The following is a 22,327-nucleotide window of genomic DNA, read 5'->3' on the forward strand; positions in this document are numbered from 1 at the left end:
TGCCAAAGACTACAAAGAGGATTGCCTGTAATAGTTTTTGATGCTGCTGTTAATTTCAGTTTGTATTTATTATTATTATTATTATTATTATTATTATTATTATTATTATTATTATTTATTACTTGTACCCCACCCATCTGGCTGGGTTTCCCCAGCCACTCTGGGCGGCTTCCAACAAATATTAAAATACATTATTAGTGGTATTATTAGTGGTATGTTTTGTCCCTGCTTCCCTAGTGTTTCTCCTAGCAGGAGTGTAGATACGCTACCAATCTGTGACTGTAGCTACTTGCATTATTCCCATGCTTTGTAATGGCCATTGTGTCACAGACAAATAAAATTGCTCAAAGACAATTATTATTCCCTCTAGAACCCTTTTAGTCTGGGTGTAGAAGAATAAATGTAGATATATGAACTTTAACTATTTTGAACTAATTGTATTATACAATGGCTCTATCCATCTATATTTTTACTTATGCTTTAATAAGCATCTATATACACCTTATATATCATAATAATGGTATCAAGACTAAGGCTTGGAAATCCTTATTTTCTTATTGTGCTTGGAAATCTCCTAGAATGCAAGATGTCCAGAGTGTGTCTTACATATTTTGTTCCTATTAAGTAAAAACATCTGGAAAGCCATCTATGACAAATGAAAAGTCAACCGCTACCAAAAACACAGCTTACAGACCAGAGATAACTTACAGCAATGGAACAGGGGCTGATAGCAACAAGCAAGGCAAAAAAAGAAGTCATTTTAATGAAGTTCCCTGCTCCCTCTTAGCAGGAACAGAGCAGTTGTCAAATTCAACCATGGGATCAGATAAGAATCTTTTTTAAAAAAAGCAATTCTGGGAAGAGGATGCTCTGTAACCAAATTTGCATGTACATTTTCCTAAGCAATCAGGTGTAAAACTCACATTTAGATTTTAAATTTACATACACAGGAAGTCTGGTGAGGAAGAGAAAAAAGATTAGATATACTTACCCTGGATGGACTAGGATGTCCTCCGTTCCCCCAGGACCCTGAGCTAGTTCTGTCTTCTACATCTAGGGACAAAAAAAGTTCTTTAGGCTTTATTGCAATAATTCTTTCCTTTTGTATAGGCACTTTTAAATTAATGTTTCAAATTAATCTCCTGTTGCCTTTAATTAAGAACCAAGCACAGGGCTACTAAAATGATAGTGGCTTCTGACCCAACCACTTAAATTAACTCATTTAAATTCACAGCAGAAATGAACTGGACCCTCAGGAACCGGAGGGTTTGCACATAAAAATTATTCTAGTCACTCAGTCTTTCAGGAGACATTTAAGAAGTGGCTGGAAGTCACTGACTAAAGTTGGAATTCAAAACCTAGCGCAAAACCACACAGGCTCAAGGATAAAACTGACAATGCTACGTAGCAAATAAAGCAGAGGGGCTGATGAAAGACTCTCCCTATATAAAAGTTATTTTGTATAACTGCAAGAAATATCCCTTCATGAATCACTTTTGATGAATTGATTTGGAGAGCATCCCTCATAAAAGAAAAAAGAAAAACTTGCAGGCTGGGGATCCTGTGTTTCAATGAACAAAACTGCTGAATTGAGACACTAAAGAACTTAAAATTCAGCTCGGCCGTGAACTCACCAGATGCATTTTTCAGGGCTGCCAACTATTTAAATAAATAAATTTTAAAATCCCAATACCTGCAGGGGGCACAGTGATTGTGTGGGTGGAACCAAGGAGTCAATCAATCAATCAATCAATCACAAAAGTAATCAATTCACTCAGGCAGCCCTCCTCAACTTGATGTATTCCAGAAGTTTTGGAATACAATTCCCATCAACCCTGGCAGTTGGGCAAGTTGTCCAATTCTGTTGAGGACTGGGAGTTCAAAAATGTCCAGCTGTTGTCTTTTCCTGGTCAGTTGGCAAATCCAACTGATCTAAACTCTTCAGGTTGGCTTGCTGAAACTCGAAAACTTTTTGGAAACTTCCCAACGTATTTTCAGCTTTGGGGGTTAACAACTATGGGAATAAAATATTCCAGTGCCTGGGAAGTACCTCTTGAGAAGGTTAGCTCAAAATGTGAGCTGTACTGTTGATCTGTCATTCCTTTTGACTTAGAATATTAAGACTGTTGTAACAGAAATTTCCAAAAATTATTTCTGCCAATGCAAAGAAGCAGTTTGTAGCATGAACCAAGGAGGTTAAAAACTTTGCATTCTGTCCTTCATTCCAGATTTATGACTCTCAGAAAATCACCTTTTGGGAACTGGAAGGTATAGCATTCACCTCGCAAAGGTGCTGCAAGGCTTAACTAATTACATATGCTAAACTGCTATTAAGACCTTTTTGATGAAAAAGGTTATAGGAATTTTTAATTATTACTCTACAACTACATGCTTCTCCTTGACAAAATGGAAGAGGGTACAGAAATGTTTGTTTCCCCAGTAAACTGCACCTCTTGTGCTTATTTCACTGGAGGAGGCTTCTAATGGAAAGCTGCTCTTTTAGTAAATAAAATAAAGAGAAGAAGTGAGGAAGGGAAGAATGGAGGGAGGGAGCACACAATATGTTTCCACGTGAGTTATTTTCATTACAGCTTGCTCTGTTGTCTAATTTTATTGACTTAGGCCACCTGAGAAGGGAAGCAGAATGGCTGTTTTCCAATTGTCCTTGAATGCAACCTGGTGTTCCTTGTGGATAGTCAGAGACAGTGCATCATGTGCCTCAGGGTACATTGTGGCAGTTCTGAGGTTGTGTCAGGGCCCAAGAGAAGAAACAGAAGTCCCTCAACTCTACTGTTTAAGGCAGAGTCCATTACGTGCTTTGTGGCATACTAAAGCGCGTTGGAGTATGCTTGCCTGACTGCTCATTAAAAATGTGTTGAGAATCTCCTGTGACTATTCTAGTTAGGCAGACGTCCAGCAAAGCAATTAAGAGCAAGCTTAATTTTAAGCATAACTATAAAGTTCTAGTGAATTATTTTTTCCCAGTGATATTTAATATCAAATCATAACATATGAAGAATAGCATACCAAAGCAGGCAGAGAGAAAATATCCTATCCCTAAATGTTTGTGTTAGATGCATTGTACTGGAGCCAAGAGTACAACTCCTCCCAGCTGCTACTAGTAGTTTAAAGGGGCTTTACATTGTTTTGAAATAATTTTACACTGCCAGAATGAGGTTTTGTGGTGAGAAATTAAGGAAAGCCCTGCTGCATCATACCAAAGTCCTGTCTTGTTCAGACAGACAGACAGTAGCCAACCAGATAACCCTGGCAGCCTGCAAACCAGACACAAGTACAAGGGTACTCTTCTGCCTGTGACCCTCAACATTACCACCTCTGATCAAGGATGTAATATAGTCCTTGTGGCTAGCAGCCTTTAACAACCATACCTCTATCAATTTGTCGAATACCCTTTCAAAGCTGTCCAAGTCGGTGATCATCACTACATCTTGTGGTAGTGAACTCCACAGCTTAACTACAGGTATGTGCTTTGAAATAGTACTTTCTTTTGTCTGTCATTTTGTTCTGCTTCGTTGGATGACCCTGAGTTATATTACTATGGAAAGTCACTCGGGGCTTAACCAGGCAAGATGACACAAACCCATGACCTGGATTTCCTGGGTGTCTCTTAAAATTTTAGCAAATTGCCGTTATGAGGGGGAAAAGAGATTTGGATTGGGCCCTCAGCATCCAGGAGGCGGATGTAACCCTTTCCCCATTTTCTTGAGTAAAGCTTACCATTCCCTGACAAGCAGATACTGAATACAATTCTTCCTCATGATATGGCTGTTTTCAGAAAACATAGGGATGGCCTCAGACCTGCATAAATGGAACCAGAATCCAGGGACCCAGAATGCAGCAGAAGCTTCCCACTGGAGGAAGGGGACAGGGTGGTGATTTTCACCAATTCCTCATTCCCTCTGCAGCCTTTTACACTGACTGTTCCAGAGGGTCTCTCACAGACAACTGTAGAAGGATTGAGGAATCAGGGGAAATGGATAAAGCACCACTTCCCTTCAGCATCAGAACTATGCCGAGCACGTCATGACCTAACCTATAGTTAAGACTATGGAATTTTCTCCCACAGTAAGTAGTAGTAGTAGTAGTAGTAGTAGTAGTATACTCTCACAGAGAGATTTAAAACATAAAAATACAAAAAAATCACAAAATACATAATAAAAACAAGGACAACCCAATAATCCACAACACACCACAACACAGCACAGCACCAGATGTCAAAGGCCTGATTAAAGAGGAACGTTTTCGCCTGCCACCCTAAAGGTGTTTAATGAAGGTGCCAGCTGAACCTGCCTGGGGAAAGCAGTCAACAAACAGGGAGTCACTGTTGTTCTTGTGTTGCCACCCTCCGGAACTTTGGCAGAGAAGGCACATGAAGAAGGGCCTCAGTTTATGATTGCAGGGTCCAGGTTGGGTCATATGAGGAGAGGCAGTCCCAAATGTACTGTGATCCTGGTAATAATGGCCACCAGTTCGCAAGACTTGAAAAGAGGATTGGACAAATTCATGGAGGATAAGACTGTCAATGGCTTTATGCCTCTGCTTAAAAGCTACCAGGTGGAGAGAATGCAGTTGCACTCAGGTCCTGCTTCCCAAGGGCATCTGGTTGACCACTGAAAACAAAAATGATGGACTGCATGGGTCTCTGGCCTGATCAAGCAGGGCTCTTCCTAGGCTCTCGGTTTTTGGAAGGAAGGAACTGAGAAGATACCAGATGAACAGGACAATCTTGTTATCTGATGAATAGCCACAATTTGTCAACTGAATGCAACGGAATGGTGCTTTCCTCAGCAATGTGCACTGCTAAAAAAAACAGTTGGCATCCCTTCCTTGGATACTGTTTTGAGTGCTTAAATCAAGAAGCAGAAATATAAAACCAGAAGTCCAGTGTAGTCATTCTTACGGAACATTACTGAATGCCTCCACACTTCTAAAACCACATACTTCCTCTTTAAATAACTGGAACAACTTTCCAGGTGAGAGCAAGCCATTAATTTATCATAAAGGGATCCTAGAGCATTATCCGCCATCACATTCATTATGGATTTTTATTAATTCTATTACTTGAAACAATAGATTTAATCTGATTGAACAAAAAGTCATGTAGAAAAGATTAACAAAAGCAAAGCACTTAAATTACATGTAGAATATGAATTGGGTTTGCACGTGCAGTTATGAAGCTTAGGCATCTGCGCTGCGTATCTGTGACCTAGCTGTATGAGCAAAGAAAGTGTTTGAATCCACCTTGATCTCTCCCCCTCCCCTTGCATGTTAACATGTTTGTTAATGTTATATTTCTCCGCATCACAATTCCTAATATCTCAATGAAACATTAAAGTGCTAATAACACAAGACATTCCAGGTAAATATTTAATTACATTCTTTAAAATATGTGCATCATTTAAATGACAGATCAGATCAACCATTGCATTCAGTTAATTAGGCAGAGCTTTTTAAAATCACGGGTGTTATGCAACTGATTATTAACTCTTTTGGATTCTGATTCAAGGCACATCCAAACCATAGATGAAACTGAATGGCTTTTCAACAGACTTTTTCAGCACATTTTGGCTTCACAGTCTCTGCTCCATTCTAAACGCTGAAATCACGTGCCCAGGAGAAATCAATCATTAGCCTAAGTGAAAATCATACATATCTGAATACAGGATCATAGCCTAAATTATGATACATGTGATGATTTATGAATGTCCAGCTACTTATTCCCAAACTTGCAATTTTGTTTCAGGTAGGTAGCTGTGTTGGTCTATCAAAATAAATAATAAAAAAGAAACTGTCCAGTAGCACCTTAGAGCAGTGTTTTTCAACCACTGTTCCGCGGCACACTAGTGTGCCGCGAGATGTTGCCTGGTGTGCCGTGGGAAAAAATGAAAAATTACTTTATATATAGTCAATATAGGCACAGAGTTAAATTTTTTAACATTTTCTAATGGTGGTGTGCCTCGTGATTTTTTTCATGAAACAAGTGTGCCTTTGCCCAAAAAAGGTTGAAAAACACTGCCTTAGAGACCAACTAAGTTTGTTCAGGGTATAAGCTTTTGTGTGGATCCAGAAGAAGTGTGCATGCACATGAAAGCTTATGCCCAGAACAATTTTTTTTAATTGCAATTTTGTGTATGGCCTCCCTTCCCATTCTTTCTTTCCCCGAAATTCCAGCTCCTCCACAAAGGTTTAAACAATAATGTAAGCTGGTCATGTCACAGCTGTGCCAAATTTCAGCCTGCTGTAAATGAGGGGTATCCATCTTCCACTCAGGCAATGGGGTTTCTCCCTCCTGCAGCCCTCCTTTGTGTCCCCAGTCTGCCAGAGGTTCCTCAATGCTCAACAGCAAATTTTGTGGGTGTGCCAGGTGCTGGACAGAGAAGAGTAGTATGGGAAAGTTATTTTACATGAGCAGAAGTCTATTCCACAGGCAGATGGACACTGTTGGATGTCACCCAAAGTTTATGACTTGAGTGGGGAAAATGTCATGTATGATGTAAATATTTTAGCAGCAATGATCCTGTAGCATACCCAATCAGTAAAATGTGTGTGTGTGTGTGTGTTTATGTGTACAGAAAGGTTATAGAAATCAATATCGATATGACTGTAGATATTATTTATTGTGACTACTGCAAATATGTGTGATCCTCTTGTGAATTCCAAAGTGTTTTAACATGCATTAGGTCTTTGCAACAGCCATTCCCACATTTTACTACAAATGTTCCCTCATCAAAATTCAACAGAGCAACTAAGAGGGTGGCCAGTCATGAACTCTATATGTGAATTGACTTTACTAGTATAACCAAGAGCAGACTCTTTCTCTTCCTAATAACTTATCTGATTGAAATGCACATCTCCACTTAACTCTCCCAAGACACAAATACCCTAATCATCTGCAAATTTATTAGCAAACAAAGTTCGGATTGCTGCCAAACAGTGGGATCCACAAGACATTTAAACAAACATACTTTAATTTAATCCACTGTGGTCACTTGAAGTCAACGGGACTCAACAGATGATGTTTCACAGCTGAGTGTTTGACCTGTTGCCAATAAAAAGCATTGCATAAAGCATAAAATTTTGATCTCTGGTGTTTGATCTGTGATATTCCATTTTCATGTGCAAATCACTGCTTAGTGCTATTGTTATTCAAATTCCAAACTTGTTTGTGTGAACAAGCTGCAGGTATAAAACTACATCTAACACTGCTTTGGCTACTTTAGCCATGGAAAATTCATTCAGTATCCTTAAACTGTGTGTAGAATGGGGGCAGCTAATTCTAGATCTTTAGGACGGTATCCAACTAAATCATTAACTGTATTTAGGAGCTTCATGAAATGACATCTGTAAGTGCAATACAACTTTCCCCTCCTTTTTCATCCAACCCTCCAGAGCAGATCTTGGGAAACATGGGGGACAGGAGAGAGAGGGATAAGTTCCACTGCAGTTGTGGAGTCATTCCACATTCACAAGGATACAACCCTCAGACTTTCTTGCACTAATATTTTTCTCTGCCAATTAACTCCCCTCTATTTTTACCCAAATGTCACATAATACACGCAAAACTTCACTTTAGCCTGACTTATGCTAAACATTCGGCTACTTTCATTCATAACATGATAATGCATGCCTATATCCTAAAATTTGGTTGTAATGCTTCTAACTCAGGTTAAACACCTTTCAGCTTATATTGTTGCCATTGCTGCTCCTAAGTTCTAGGATGTTTGTAGTGGCATGTAAAAGTCTTCTTTACCACGAGATAGTCCAGAAGTTGTGACGATAACTCCCCCCCCCCGACTTCTCCACAATAATGCATGTCAGTGATACCTCAAGGCTAAATTACAGCAATGTGTCCTACTCAAATACGAACATCGTGAATCTAGATGCAAAGACATCTACAGAGTGAACAGATAAATATTCCTGCAACAGCAGCATTCTCTCTCTTTTTCTGAAAAGGGTCAAAAACATGATAGAATCCAACTCAGATATGCCTCTGAATGTTGTGTGTCATTTTGATTTCACCCTTCAGTTGAGACCATCAGCCTGAAAACCTACAATTTCTACCTGGGGGAAAAATGCACCTGTTTTACTTCTGTGTCCTGCAGTGGCATCCATGCGTGCAGATCCTATAGTCACCGATTCCTAAACATTCAAAGTGATAACTGTATGAATTTAACTGGAAAATCAAAACAGCAGTGCAAACTAAAGCAAAAGAAAACTGTATGTAGCACTAGGGAAAATCAGACATGAATGTTCAGTATTGCTCATATACGCTCCCCCCCCCAAAAAAAATCTGAGGCTTATTATGCAATATTTTATCTACAGGTGGAGACCACTTCATGTGGGTTTCCATTCCCAGACCCCCACCAGTGCCCACCAGCGGAGGGCATAGAAGCACCCCCCACCCCGTTCTGCCCCCAATCCGCCTTCTTCTAGGTCCAAAAGGACACATGTGTCGGCGATTGTGTGTCAACTGGATGTGCCTAAAATGGTTGCCACCCGTACAGGCAGAATGGAAATGCAAGTATCACCCATAACCACATTTCTGATTTCAAACCTGGCCAGTACAGGAGGAAGTTCCAACTTAGGCTTTTCTTAAATTTATGGTTTGATTTGTTTGTATCAGGGCTGGGTAAAATTCAATCTTACTTGATCTCTATGCCCCAGGATCTACTAGAACAGGCATAGGCAACCTTTCGGCCCTCCAGATGTTTGGACTACAATTCCCATCATCGCTGACCACTAGTCCTGTTAGCTAGGGATCATGGGAGTTCATAGAATCATAGAGTTGGAAGAGACCACAAGGGCCATCCAGTCCAACCCCCTGCCAAGCGGAGTTGTAGGCCAAAACATCTGGAGGGCCAAAAGTTGCCTATGCCTGTACTAGAATCCCCAGGATCTACTAGTATATGTTAAACCTGCTACACAATAACATCAAACAAAGCTGTGTTCAGTGAACCTGTGCATTTTCCTCTATGAGCAGAACTAGTGTCTTTTGGGATTAGACCAAGATCCACTTTAAATCCAACATCGTATGCAAGAATCACAGTAACCAGCAACTATTAGGTGGTCCACTGTTGAATGGTCCACCAGTGAACCGTCATCTCTACATTCTGCCCATACTTGATTTACATCATTTATAGGCCGCTGGATCACTCATGCAACAAAGTGAGCTGACCTACTTCTGGTGGCCCTCTAATGAGAGATGATGAGGGCAGGAACTGTTATCTGAATGGTGCACTAAAAGACTTACACAGTTCCTTCTAGTAGAGGAAACACCATTTGCATTCTGACTGCAAATCACCATTGGCTAGTATCAACAGGCTCTTTTTCTAGAGCAACACTCACTTTTAAAACTATCAATACAGAAACTAAAAATCATGGGGCTGGATTCTGCGCTATTGGAAGCCAGAACAAGGACTCCTCTGCTAGCGTAATGAGGCATTCCCCCTCTCCTCCCCCAAGCCTCCCCCCAATCTGCTCTAGAGGGTTGGAAGAACCCACAGAACAGCATACAGGGTGGGGGGTGAGGTGGGAATAGTTCCATCTAGCAAGCAGACATGTGTGCACTGTTTCAGCAATTGTATCAGTGTGATGATGAATTCCACCCATGAGGGTTTTCTCATATTCCTGCCAGAGATCTGAAATCTATATACAAAAGGGTGTTGCTGCGCACATGATATAGGTATTTTTAATTGCTCCTTAGTGCACAGCTGATCACCATTAGAATCAGGCCATTCTCACTTCTTCTCCATGCATAGATGGAATACATCAATTATGCTCATTACATGGCTGAACCACCATATACGCCACAAGAGGTGAGCATGAACATGTCCTGGACACCTGTATAGCAAAAGAAGAACTGTGGAATTCCCTGTACCCAAATCTTCTAAAAGTCAAAAATTCTTCTGAAAAAGCAGGATTTTGAAGATCTGTTTTTTAATCTGTTTTTCTTGGGGGGATGTACAAATTTCTGTTGCAATATGTAAGTTACTGAGGTAAAAAGGGATGGGAACAGAAACAAACAAATACATCCTGATGGAAGAATTAAGAACATGTGCAATATGACCCATGTCAGCAAAGCCAGGGAATCATGGTACCAAAGTTCTCTCATTGCATCACTGAAAGCTCTTTGCCATCAAGTTATTTTAATTTCAGCTTTACAATATTCAGGTCTTTATAGCATATTACAGTTTTACTCAGTGATCTGAAAAATGGCAAGCAATCACTCCTGTGTATTATCTTCGTGGGTCGTGCCTAAGCTTTCAGCCAATTTTCTTTGTATTTAGACTTAAATGTGCAAACCGCACTATATTAGTCTGCAAAGCATCAATGAGAAGGCTTAATTAAGTAACACTGACAGATAAATCCATTTCTTTTTCAGTAATCAAATCAAAGCAGGTTGACATAACACAGAAACTTAATACAGTTATTCCCTTGTAATTGGAAAAAGGCCCTTTACTTCTCATTAAAGTAATCTTCTGGGTATTGGCATAATAAGACATCTCAGGGCTTTAATATTACCCTATAAAAGTCTCAAGATACAGACTCCCTTAAGCAAACATGCAAGATTATCTAATTCCTTCATCACAGTGGAACATGTCGTTCCCATTGTTTCAAAATTGTTAATTCTTTATCTCATCTATAGTCCAAAAAGAATACATCAGTATATTTTAAAAAAATGAAGACACAAATGCTATTCTTGAAATGATTTCAAAACTGAATGATGAGCTATTACTAAAATTAGAGGGTTTTTTTTAATTTAGAATTTATGAAATACTTGTACAAATTGGTTACAAAGATATTGGGCAAACCTAACTTTACTACTATAGGTTTCCTTGCTTTGGAACTTTTTTATAAAAAAAAAAAAACTTGAAAGCTTTCCAATATAAGTTCATTTTGAGCTTTTGAATCATGCCTGAAGCCTGCGTTCTTGATTGAGCAGTCACTAGGAGAGGTACAATAGGCTGAGGAAAACAAAAAGAAAAGGAAACCGAAAGAAAATTACATCGGGAAACAATCTATGGTTACTACCTAAAATCTCAAAAGAGAGACTTGAAGAAGGCCTAAACACATCTTCAACCCCTCGGTTCCATGCTTTTCAATTTTAGAAATTGCTCCTAGTCTATTTGATTATCACAACCACTCTTAAGATAAACCTGAGAAACAATGGCTTGCCCATGGCTGTTTGATAAGCAGGTTGTTTTTACCTGAATATTCTACCCCATGCTTCATTGATCAAGTAATTTAGAAGATCATTCCAACATCAAAATATTTGTATCAGACAGTCAATTACTCACTTTATCTATTGCCTTCTACTGGCTTTGGCTTATAGCTGAACTCATCAAAATTGTAATTACAGTGGTACAGTTATGTACTTAATTCGTTCCGGAGGTCCATTCTTAACCTGAAACTGTTCTTAACCTGAAGCACCACTTTAGCTAATGGGACCGGCCACTGCTGCTGTGCCGCCACAGCATGATTTCTGTTCTTATCCTGAAGCAAAGTTCTTAACCTGAAGTGTTATTTCTGGGTTAGTGGTGTATGTAACCTGAAGTGTATGTAACCTAAAGCGTACGTAACCCGAGGTACCACTGTAATTGCAATGAAGAATGTGGCTTGGATCCTAACTTCAACCTCCATGAAAAGAAAGTAGCTTCCATTCACAGATGTAAAGTTCTACTCATGAAACTTATGAGTGCAACATGAGTGCAACTCTCCTTCTAGAAGATGACTACAGTGGTACCTCAGGTTACATACGCTTCAGGTTACAGACTCCGCTAACCCAGAAATAACACTTCAGGTTAAGAACTTTGCTTCAGGATAAGAACAGAAATCTTGCTCTGGCGGTGAAGCAGCAGCAGCAGCGAGAGGCCCCATTAGCTAAAGTGGTGCTTCAGGTTAAGAACAGTTTCAGGTTAAGAACAGACCTCCAGAACGAATTAAGTTCTTAACCCGAGGTACCACTGTACACGCAACTAAAAATGTGGTAAGGTGTTCGACCGTATGGCTGTTATCTGTTTTAACACAAATATAAGTGACTTTTTTCTTTTCCTGCCAAGCATTCTAATGTGTGGCAAAAGTTGAGAACCTTACAAAATGGTAACAGTTCTGCACTTTCCCCACATGGCTGCATGGTCATAAAGGTCTGCATTAGCGGTCTATGAATGACTATGTTGCATGCATATGCAATTTCCTCAAGCTATAGAATTTCATGGGAAGGAATCTTTTAGAGAAGAGCTTGTTTTCCCTGCAGAATTACAATACAGTGGTGCCTCGCAAGACGAAATTAATTCATTCTGCGAGTGCTGTCGTATAGCGAATTTTTCGTCTTGCGAAGCACCAACGGGGGAATAGCGGTTTGACGAAAAAAACTTTTGGTGTTTGAGGTATTTTTTTCTGTACCAAGAAAGCCCATAGTGTGCAATCTCTTAACACATGTAAACTCATGTGTTTTGTGATTAAGTTTATAGGATATTAATCTTAACACATTCTCATTTGGATTGTTCCCTAATTTATTTCTTCGTTTCAAGATCACCCTCAGCATTTTAGTCAGGGGGCAATAGTATGTCACCAGTACTAAATTACTTTTAAAAAAATATTTTAGATGTTTATCCTCTAGGTTCTGGCCTTTTTCTGTGCTGCAGACCAGGGTTTCAAAACTGGTTAGAGAGCAAGTTACTTGGCTTTTAAAAACCAATTCCTGGTTTATAACAACAACAACTGCTACTACTACTACTACTACTACTACTACTACAATTTATTTATACCCCGCCACAACAACAACTACTACTACTACTACTACTACAATTTATTTATACCCCGCCACAACTACTACTACTACTACTACAATTTATTTATACCCCGCCCATCTGGCTGGGTTTCCCAACCACTCTGGGCGGCTTCCAACAGAATACTAAAATGCAATAATCTATTAAACATTAAAAGCCTCCCTAAACAGGGCTGCCTTCAGATGTCTTCTTAACGTCTGGTAGTTGTTTTTCTCTTTGACATCTGATGGGAGGGCGTTCCACAGGGTGGGTGCAACTACCAAGAAGGCCCTCTGCCTGGTTCCCTGTAACCTCACTTCTCGCAGGGAGGGAACCGCCAAAAGACCATCAGAGCTGGATCTCGGTGTCTGGGCTGAACGATGAGGGTGGAGAAGCTCCTTCAGGTATACTAGGCCAAGGCCGTTTAGGGCTTTAAAGGTCAGCACCAACACTTTGAATTGTGCTCCAAAACGTACTGGGAGCCAATGTAGGTCATTCAAAACCAGTGTTATGTGGTCTCAGCAGCCGCTCCCAGTCACCAGTCTAGCTGCCACATTCTGGATTAGTTGTATTAAATTACGCTTGTGGCTGCACTGCAGTCAGTTGGTTCTGATTTTTGTCAAAGTTTCCAACCTCATCAGCACAATCTTCTGTGTTGTCCTCTTTCATCACAAGTTGTGATCACACATTTAAGAAGCAGGCAAGCATCATTGATTTCTTCATGGGTTAAGTGTCTGTATTCAGCCAGAGTTCTCCATTTATCTCAACTTCTGTACCTGAAGCCAAGGCACAGAAAAGTGGGAGGGGCCATATGAGATGCAAAAAAGGAAAACTTTGCCCAAAGCTTCCATTGCTATTCACACCAGGAGGACAGAGCTGATTGAGTTCCTATTTGGTTTACAAAAGAGTCAGTAGGTGGAACCAATGATAGTGGCCCTTCAGATATCGCAGTTAAAAAATATATCGTTTGTGAAAAATTATAAGCAAGCATAGAACCCCACTACCACTAAACCATGTTCCGTTCCAGAACTTTTTGTAAGTGAATCCACCACCTCACCTCGGTGGGGGAAGGAATAAAGTCTCTTGTTGTCAGCATATCCACAGAATTTGTTTCCTGCTATGAAATTAAATAGTTGAGAGGCTCATGTAAGCTTTTCGTTATTAAGTTTTAATCAATTGGACCACGTTCTGGACTATGATTGCTCCTTCCACCAAAGGGAGGTATGTCTACCCATGTTCATCAAGGTCCCCAGGTGGCTAATCATGTGTGAGCGAGTAAGCTTGTTTCCATTTGAAAGGCTCCAGAAGAGTGCATGTCCCAAATGTGGCTTCCTTGCTCCTTGAGGGGCAAACCCTCCATTTGGAATGCTACCAAGATGCCTTCTCTGTGCGGAGAACTGCTGCTGCTGTTATTGCTATCATGTGAGAAGCACTGGGGAAGATGCCAGCACTAAGGGGGAATGAAGTGGACCGGGAACGCAGCTAACCTGCTGTGAAACATAGGTAGGAGAAATTTGGATTAGCACCAATGTGTGAGGATATAGCTACGTGCTGCAGGTTGTGCAAGATTTCAAACAGTAGGAAGCTCCCAAATCCTGAAAGCTCTCAGCATATAGCTTTCAACAGGAGAATTTTGAGTTTCAAAATAGACAAATTATTTCAAATGCAAGACGGCTTGTTCCTTCGAAGAAAGAACCACAACCACCTTTAAGCGTTAAATGATTCAGAGAAATAGTTAACTGAGGAAGAGAAAAACCAATGTTCTTAACAGCAGCTTTTCTTGTCTGTGAGTAGCCCGGTTTATCAGAGGGCAAGGAGGTACAAATCACATTAACAGCAGCTAGTTCAGTGTGCGCAGTAGAACTTGAAAAAGAAAAAAACAGGTCTGATATAAAACATACAGCAGTGGTGTGGAACTGGTCAACCATCAGATGTTGCCGGACTACAACTCCCATCATCTCTGGCCACTGGCCACAAAGCAGGCCCTAACCTTAATTGTGTTATGAGGTTCCTATTAGTACCTCAGAGGAACTGGAAGAGTTTGCCAAGTTGCTGAAGCACAATAAAATCTAACCAGGCTTTACTCAGGCAGATGTGGGACTGGCCCTGGGTCTGCGGAATGGCAGGTATTTTTCAATATTAATTAATAATAATACCACAAAGGAGACCTTTAAGGTTTGCAATGGGTGAGTCCAGAGACAACTTGAACCCAATGAACTTATTCTCCTTCTGCAGAAGTGTGGGTGGAAGTACTTACTGGGCTGGACAAATACATTTCGCTGGGTGAGGCAGAGCAGAAAACTGCATTTTTCCTCTGCCTGAAGCCAAGGAGCATATATACTATTGGTGTAGGGCGTGTTAGGGGAGGGGCAGTACCTCTGGTGAAGGACATGTTGTTTAGACCACATCAGTGATGCTGAGAGTGGGGTATTGTCATCTAGGCATCCCAGGACCTCCATACACACTGCCCAGGCTATCTCCCTGATGAGTTCACATTGGTAATGGTACCACAAGGGTTTGACTTCACCCTCAGAGGCGCACTCCATTGTCTCTCGAAACAAATGAATGCCAACTACAATGGTTGTGTTTATTTTAAATACAATAAGCATGTTCTTATTTTAAATACCTAACTTTTAACAATATGCTTTTATATTTTTTATGCTGTGGTTTATTTTATCGATGTTCAGAGTTACTGCTGTTTAAATCAGTTTCAAAAGAAAGGGTAACTAACACACACACACACACACACACACACACACACACTGAAGGGACTGATGGGACTGGTGGAAGCCCAACAACATTCCCTGATGTACAGGAATGATAAGCTCTGCAAAACCCTCTGCCCTAGTTGACACATGGATGGATGGATGGATGGATGGATGGATGGATGGATGTCAGTTGCAGTACAACCCCACTCATAAGCAAGTCCCACTAAGTCTAATGCAACTTTAGTAAGTTTAAGGTTGCAAACTTAATTATTCCTACTCCTATCACCTTGGAAATACTCAGCTGAACCTGTGGGTTGTTTTCTTTGAAAAGTATAGCAGGTGCAGAGAGTAAGATCAGGTGATATGAAATCTCTGTCTGTAGTGATTTATGTGAGGGGACTTTTACACACATAGATATCATAACTTGATACTAAAATCCCTGAAAAATGAATGGTATGTGTGAAATTAGGCCTCTGGGGCACAGTGACTTGGATGGATAAGGCATTAAACACAATACCCATTGCTGATATCCTAGCGTTAATGACATGCTAGGCTTTTCTGCCCTTCTCTCAAGCTGTTGACCAAAATTTCTTTTAAGGAAATCCCCTTCCCTGCAGAAGAAGGTTGGCAATATTACTATAACTGATTTATTCACAGTGAACACTTGTCCCATATTCACACATGTACACATAGGTAATTTCAAAGTATAACTTTTCACAACTGTCAGTTCCATATGAGCCATGCCAAATTTATAAAGCACAAATGCTCTGAGCTTTATCTTTTAAAGTCCACAGAAGAAAGTATAAATCTGAGTTGCCAAGTAAAGTTTAAAATAACAACAGCGACCCAGTCTTGAATGTCACAACAAGAAACCTACCTAAATTTAATTCTGACAAGAATAGGGAAGCAATGATAGGGTGCAAGTTTTCTAAGGGAACTGTTGCGGCGATGCTGAAGTTTAGATTTTGTGAACAAAGCTAGACTTGTATCAACAATCCTTCAAAAGGAGCAGTAAATCTTGACAGGCAACATAACTTCAGATCTGCCCTCCAGTATCTCAAGCAAAAGTCCCCACCCTCCACAAAAAACGTGCAAGCTTAAATTTCCTAACTGGAAATGGTGGGCAATAAATTCAAACCTAAAAATCATGAGTTCCACCGCTGGGTCACACACCAACAATAGGACTCAAAAAAAGTTTAATGAACAGGAGGTAGCTATATAAATTGTAAACAAAATTATACTGCAATATGTATCCCTTCCAAATAACCTCCACATTGAAGTATATATAAAGGCAAGATGTGAAATATCAAAAGCATATTTTCTCCTGGGTAAAATAATTTATTACTAGTATGCTTAAAGAATGAGGCACAAATCTATGAGATATACAAATAAGTTGAACCACCTACTGCATATATAGAATATACGGAGATTGCCTCAATTAGTAGCTTTTGATAACATAACACATCAGGACTGTCACCTCTCTTCCTGTGCTTTCCTATTTTTCACTCACACAGAGAGAAGGGTGTCTGGATCCCACACATGGTTGTGTATGGGAGTCTCACCACATCATGTTTGCTGAACAATTTAGCTTGCATCCAGTTTTGACTGAGTGTGTCTAGAGCAGGCTTTCACAATTTGGTGCCTTTCAGATACATTGCACTACAACTCTTGATCATCCCTGACCAATGGTTATTCTGGCTGAGGCTAACAGCAGTTGATAGTCCAAATACATCTTGGGGGGGGGACCAGCTTGAGGGAAGCTAGAGTGAAATCTGGCCCAGTTTTCTGGCTTGCAGATGCAGATCAGGTGCTTGGAAGGATGTTGGCTACATCATGTTTGTTAAACTTTTGTCCTTTATGGCTAATCACATCTAGCAAAAGGGGATTAATTGTCTGTGTTTGGTTCTGACCATCTTGCATATGCAATTGCTCCTTAAGAAATGCTCCCTGCACCAGCCACAAATCTTGGAAGAGATGCTTGAGTTGGGCGATGATGTGCAACTCCAGATTCTCTTCAAAAACACTGATTAGCTGGTTCCACTTCAATCCTGCCTGGGTTGGGTCCACAAATTACCTTAGTTAGTCTTAATAGATTATCTATGCTGGGAAGGTGACAGGGAGAGTATGTCTCTGTTAATTCTATTGGACCTCTTAGTGACTTTTGATGACATCAACCATGGTATTCTTGTGGTTACTTTCATAGCACAGTGATATGGTGGTTTCAACCCTACCTTCAGGGCCATTTCTATTATTACTATTATTACTATTATTACTATTATTATTATTATTAATACCCCACCCATCTGGCTGGGTTTCCCCAGCCAATCTGGGAGGCTTACAGCATGTGTGTGTGTGTGTGTGTGTGTGTGTATATATATATAATGTAAAATATCAGACATTAAAAATTTCCTGATACAGGGATGCCTTCAGATGTCTTCTAAAAGTCAGATAGTTGTTTATTTCCATGACATCTACTGTGAGGGCGTTCCACAGCATGAGAAGGACCTCTGCCTGGTTCCCTGTAACCTTACTTCATGCAGTAAGGGAACCGCCAAAAGGCTTTCGGAGCTGGACCTCAGAGCTAGACCCCATTTCTAGATGATGACACTGAGGGATTACTCCTTGGCCCATGCCATTTATGCTATGAAACCACAGGACTCTACTTCATTCCAACCTTTTAACATTTACATGGTGTCCATGAGAGAATGATCCAAGGATGTGGGATGAAGTATCAGCAATATGCTGATGACTCACAATTCTATTTCTCCTTGACATCTGAGTCACGTGAGTTGGTGGAGTGGTGGAGGTGCTGAATTGGTGCCTGGAGCAGGGTAAAGCCATAGGGTGTAATTCTAGCTTTCAGCATAGATTAAGCAACTTTCAGCCATTAAGTGAATAAAGCTTGTGCACAGAGCCGAGTATAGGTATTCCTGATGAAGCCTGATCACAGATCTGACACATGGGGAGATGGAACAGAACCTTCCCTTCCTCTAACATAAATGGCACCAAAAAGCCAAGCAGCATTCTCCTGCCTGCCATGATGCAAAAGCTTTTATAAAAAGTTTTCTTGTTTTGAATCCCATGAAAGGGATTCCCCGCTTTCAATTCCCAAAATCTCATGCCACACCATTGCTAAGGGCTGAATTCAAGTCCCAGCCTCTGCTGTGAAGTAACAGTTCATATTGTTTACGATTAGTAGCTTTACAATGACAAAAAAACCTGAAGATAAACATATTCAGTGGCAAGAGCTTTCCAAACAGATAAATGGGAGGGGGGAAATCTCCAAGAAGCTCTTCCTGAGGAGAATGCTCCAAATTCATTGGGACTGTATGCCATAATAACTAATCAGTCGTGAAAGCTACCTAAATGTCACCTACAGAAGACAAAATGAAACATTTTCATGGCGCTCCTCATCTGTTTCAATCACAACACTCTGAGCAGGTGGTCCTGATCATTATTTTAGTTGAGCCTGCCAACTTCTTGCCAGAATAGCAATGATGCCATGATATTTGGCTTAGCAGGCCATGAAATATTAGGAAGAACTGTGCTCAGGTAATTAAAGCTAGATAATGAATTCCTAGAAGTTGATTTTTTTTAATGTCAACATTTGTTTCCTGCACAATAGAAAGGAGAGTCCGTTTTTGGCACAATAAATACCCCCAGCACAAAGACCTACATTCATAAAATCAAAGCTATTAAAATATATTTGGAAAAATAAATGCCATTCTTAAAAAAAAAAAACCTGAAGGAGGGGAAAGATCTCATTTTTTAGTTATTTACTACAGGATTTGATGTCTTCTGTCATGAGTTGTCCACTGTCATTTTTTATATGATTGAGGGTTTAAATGTCGGCCTTCATTTAACTTTGAGTTAAAAATAATAATCTCAACACAGTCTGATTTATAATGAGGGAAAATCTCAAATTACCAAAATAAACTGAATAATCATATGGAATAGCATTTAATAATTTGCTACACGGTTACGCCACATTAGTAATCTCATTAAAAGTTGGCAGCACAACCTCAATACATCACTGCAATCCAGGGAAATGGCTGGGGTTCCCATAAGACGTGGAAGGAATAACCAGGTTAATGCTGTTGTTCACATACATTATGTAGTTTATTTTATAGAATAAGTAACCATAATGAATTATAGCATCATAGTCAGTGTCATTATTGATCATGAAAATGCCGCTTAAAAAAAAAAGAAAAAAGATTTGGCACCTAAATTTAATTTGCTAAGTAATTTGCTAAATCTGTATTCAAGAAGCCAGCTAAGCATTTGCACATATAAAGAACTCAATACACACTTCATTCTCACCAAAATAAAGCTGAATTGAGGAATGCTGAGTACATTTGCAAAGGCAATAACATAAACGGTTAACTAAGGGCTAAACCCCAAATCATGGTTTCCAAAATACTATTCCAATTTAGGGCTTGTATACACTTCTACTTGCCTAGAAAGCACAGATCCAAGTGGTTTTCTGTGTGGCCTGAGCTTTCTAAGCATGGTTCTGAGCGGTTTTCCCCTTGCCCCACTCCTTTCCCAAGGAAAACCTGCTCTTTAGTGCTCAATCAGAGCGAACACGAATCCTGAGAAAAACCCGAACTGCTGTTTGCTCTGACTGAGCACTAAAAAGTGATTTTCCCCAGGGGAAAGCAGTGGAACAATAGGAAGTATGGGTAAGCCCTTGGCTGTCAACAGTCAGGTGCATGGCAAGAACATACCGTAATTGAGGTCTGGCTCTCTTGCTGCTGCTGCCTGATCTTGTTTCTCTGTCCTGAAGCAGGACTGTATTTGGCGGTTCTTTCACCCTTCATTCTGCTTTCTCTCTACTCCCTTAAGCAGCCTTTCTCAACCTTGGGTCCCCAGATGTTCTTGAACTACAACTCCCATCATCCCTGACTAATGGCCATGCTGGTGAGGACTGATGGGAGTTGTAGTCCCAACAACATCTAGGAAACCAAGGCTGAGAAAGGTGCCTCTTAAGGATGGCCCTTTCCATATCTTTATATTTCACAGCCACAGAACTACGGCAACAAAGAGACTCTCTTCCATAAATTTCTTAGCAGTACAGTGGTACCTCGAGTTAAGAACTTAATTCATTCCAGAGGTCCATTCTTAACCTGAAACTGTTCTTAACCTGAGGTACCACTTTAGCTGATGGGCCTCCCGCTGCCGCCGTGCCACTGCCGTGCGATTTCTGTTCTCATCCTGAAGCAAGGTTCTTAACCCGATTTCTGGGTTAGCAGAGTCCGAAAACTGAAGCGTCTGTAACCTGAAGTGTCTGTAACCCGAGGTACCACTGCAGATCCTGAGAATCCCGAGTGCCAGGAAATAAGTCACTTGTACTTTACTGTAAACATGTTTGTAAAACCCAGGCAAAACATCATACGATGAAAAAATAGGTAGTGTGCACAGAACCTACCATGCTTATGCTAATGCAAGAAGCTGCAGAATTACCCCCCCCCGCCGCCGCCGCCGCCGCCATTTTGCATTTTCTCACACAACCGCCTAGAGCAAAGTATAGAACATCCCTTCTTTGAGCAGGAGATGCCTTCAACTGGTGGAAAGGAAACTTGGATCCAACCTTTGTTTCTGCAGCATTCATCACCATATGCAAACTCAATCACGTTGCTATATAAATTCAATATTATCCCATACTTTAAAGACCACAGTAGCAGCTGGACTTTGCTTATTTCTAGTTAAGAAAAGGCTGGTTAATTCCCAGCATTTACATTTCTAGAAAACGGGGAGATTAGCCCCAAACACACAAGGGTAAACAAAACAAAACTTGAGTCAGAAACAGAACCATTTCCCAGTTCTTAAGAAGAACAAACATCACGTTAAAAATAATTCTGCGGATTAAGCCTGTGGAGATCTGATGAAAAGAAGGTTAAATGCAAATAGCAGGAGTATGAGAATTAATAAAAAAGCTAAACTCAGCAACTGAGATTTGCATCAGTTATCAGTTAGATTCAAACAAATTTAAGTTCCATTTAGACTATACCTAGAATTTAAACAACTATATTAGATACAAATGGCAATTTTGAAAACACAGGAAGACCGTAAGAATCAAGTAAATTTGATTATTTTAAGATTCAGAATTCCCATAATTTGCATATGTCAGCACTATTGAATTATGAACTTTTATAACCATGGAATTTTTAATTTTGATAGCTGCTTCTTATTTCAGTTCTGGGAATCCATTTTTGGAAGCTTTCTGCAAATGATGTTTTTGAGACACCTCAACCATTCAGTTAGTCTAAGGGAGAGTTTCCCAAACTTGGGTCTCCAGCTGTTTTTGGATTACAACTCCCATCATCCTTAGCTAGTAGGACCATCTAACCTGATACCTGTTTTAGTCCAGTGCCATCCCTGTGGTGGCCAGAGATGGTGTTGCTGCTTTCTCAGCCCACCTTGAAAATGTAGGTGACTTTGTGTTTCCTAGTTGGCCTTGTATAATTGTTGTTCCACATTTGGTACTTCCATCTGAGCAAACTGTTTGTGAAAGAAAACAACAAGCGTAATAACCTTTCCTGTTCCACAGCCTAATAACCAGCCCACCTTAAACTATGTCACCTGTCTCTGTCACTTTGATCCTTGTCTGACCCCTCTGGACTCTAAACTGGTCCGAGTAGACCATATCTGCCTCTGACATATGCCATGCCTGGACAGGATGCACTACTTGGAGTAGGCAATGGGTATCAATAGTCACATTTTATTTTTAAAAAACTGCATTACATGGACTGGGAATACACAACAGCCTTTCAACAGAAATACGGTCTTAGCGGATGGTGTTTGTACTTTGTGCAACAGATAGGAAAAATG

General features: G+C 40.3%; 1 protein-coding gene across 16 annotated transcripts in view; it reads right to left on the reverse strand.

The window, feature by feature from the left end:
• Nucleotides 1–22,327, reverse strand: part of TCF4 (transcription factor 4) — a 344,386-nt gene that overhangs the window by 232,989 nt on the left and 89,070 nt on the right. For all 16 annotated transcript variants that reach the window (XR_004427588.1, XM_033164645.1, XM_033164641.1 and 13 more), the window contains one exon: nucleotides 992–1,053. Coding sequence is in view for 15 of the 16 variants with exons in the window: in XM_033164645.1 (XP_033020536.1) it covers nucleotides 992–1,053 (62 nt within the window). In the remaining variant the exon portion in view is untranslated. The remainder of the gene's footprint in view (nucleotides 1–991; nucleotides 1,054–22,327) is intronic.

The sequence above is a fragment of the Lacerta agilis genome, chromosome 11 (assembly GCF_009819535.1).
Source record: "Lacerta agilis isolate rLacAgi1 chromosome 11, rLacAgi1.pri, whole genome shotgun sequence".
NCBI classification, from domain to species: domain Eukaryota; kingdom Metazoa; phylum Chordata; class Lepidosauria; order Squamata; family Lacertidae; genus Lacerta; species Lacerta agilis.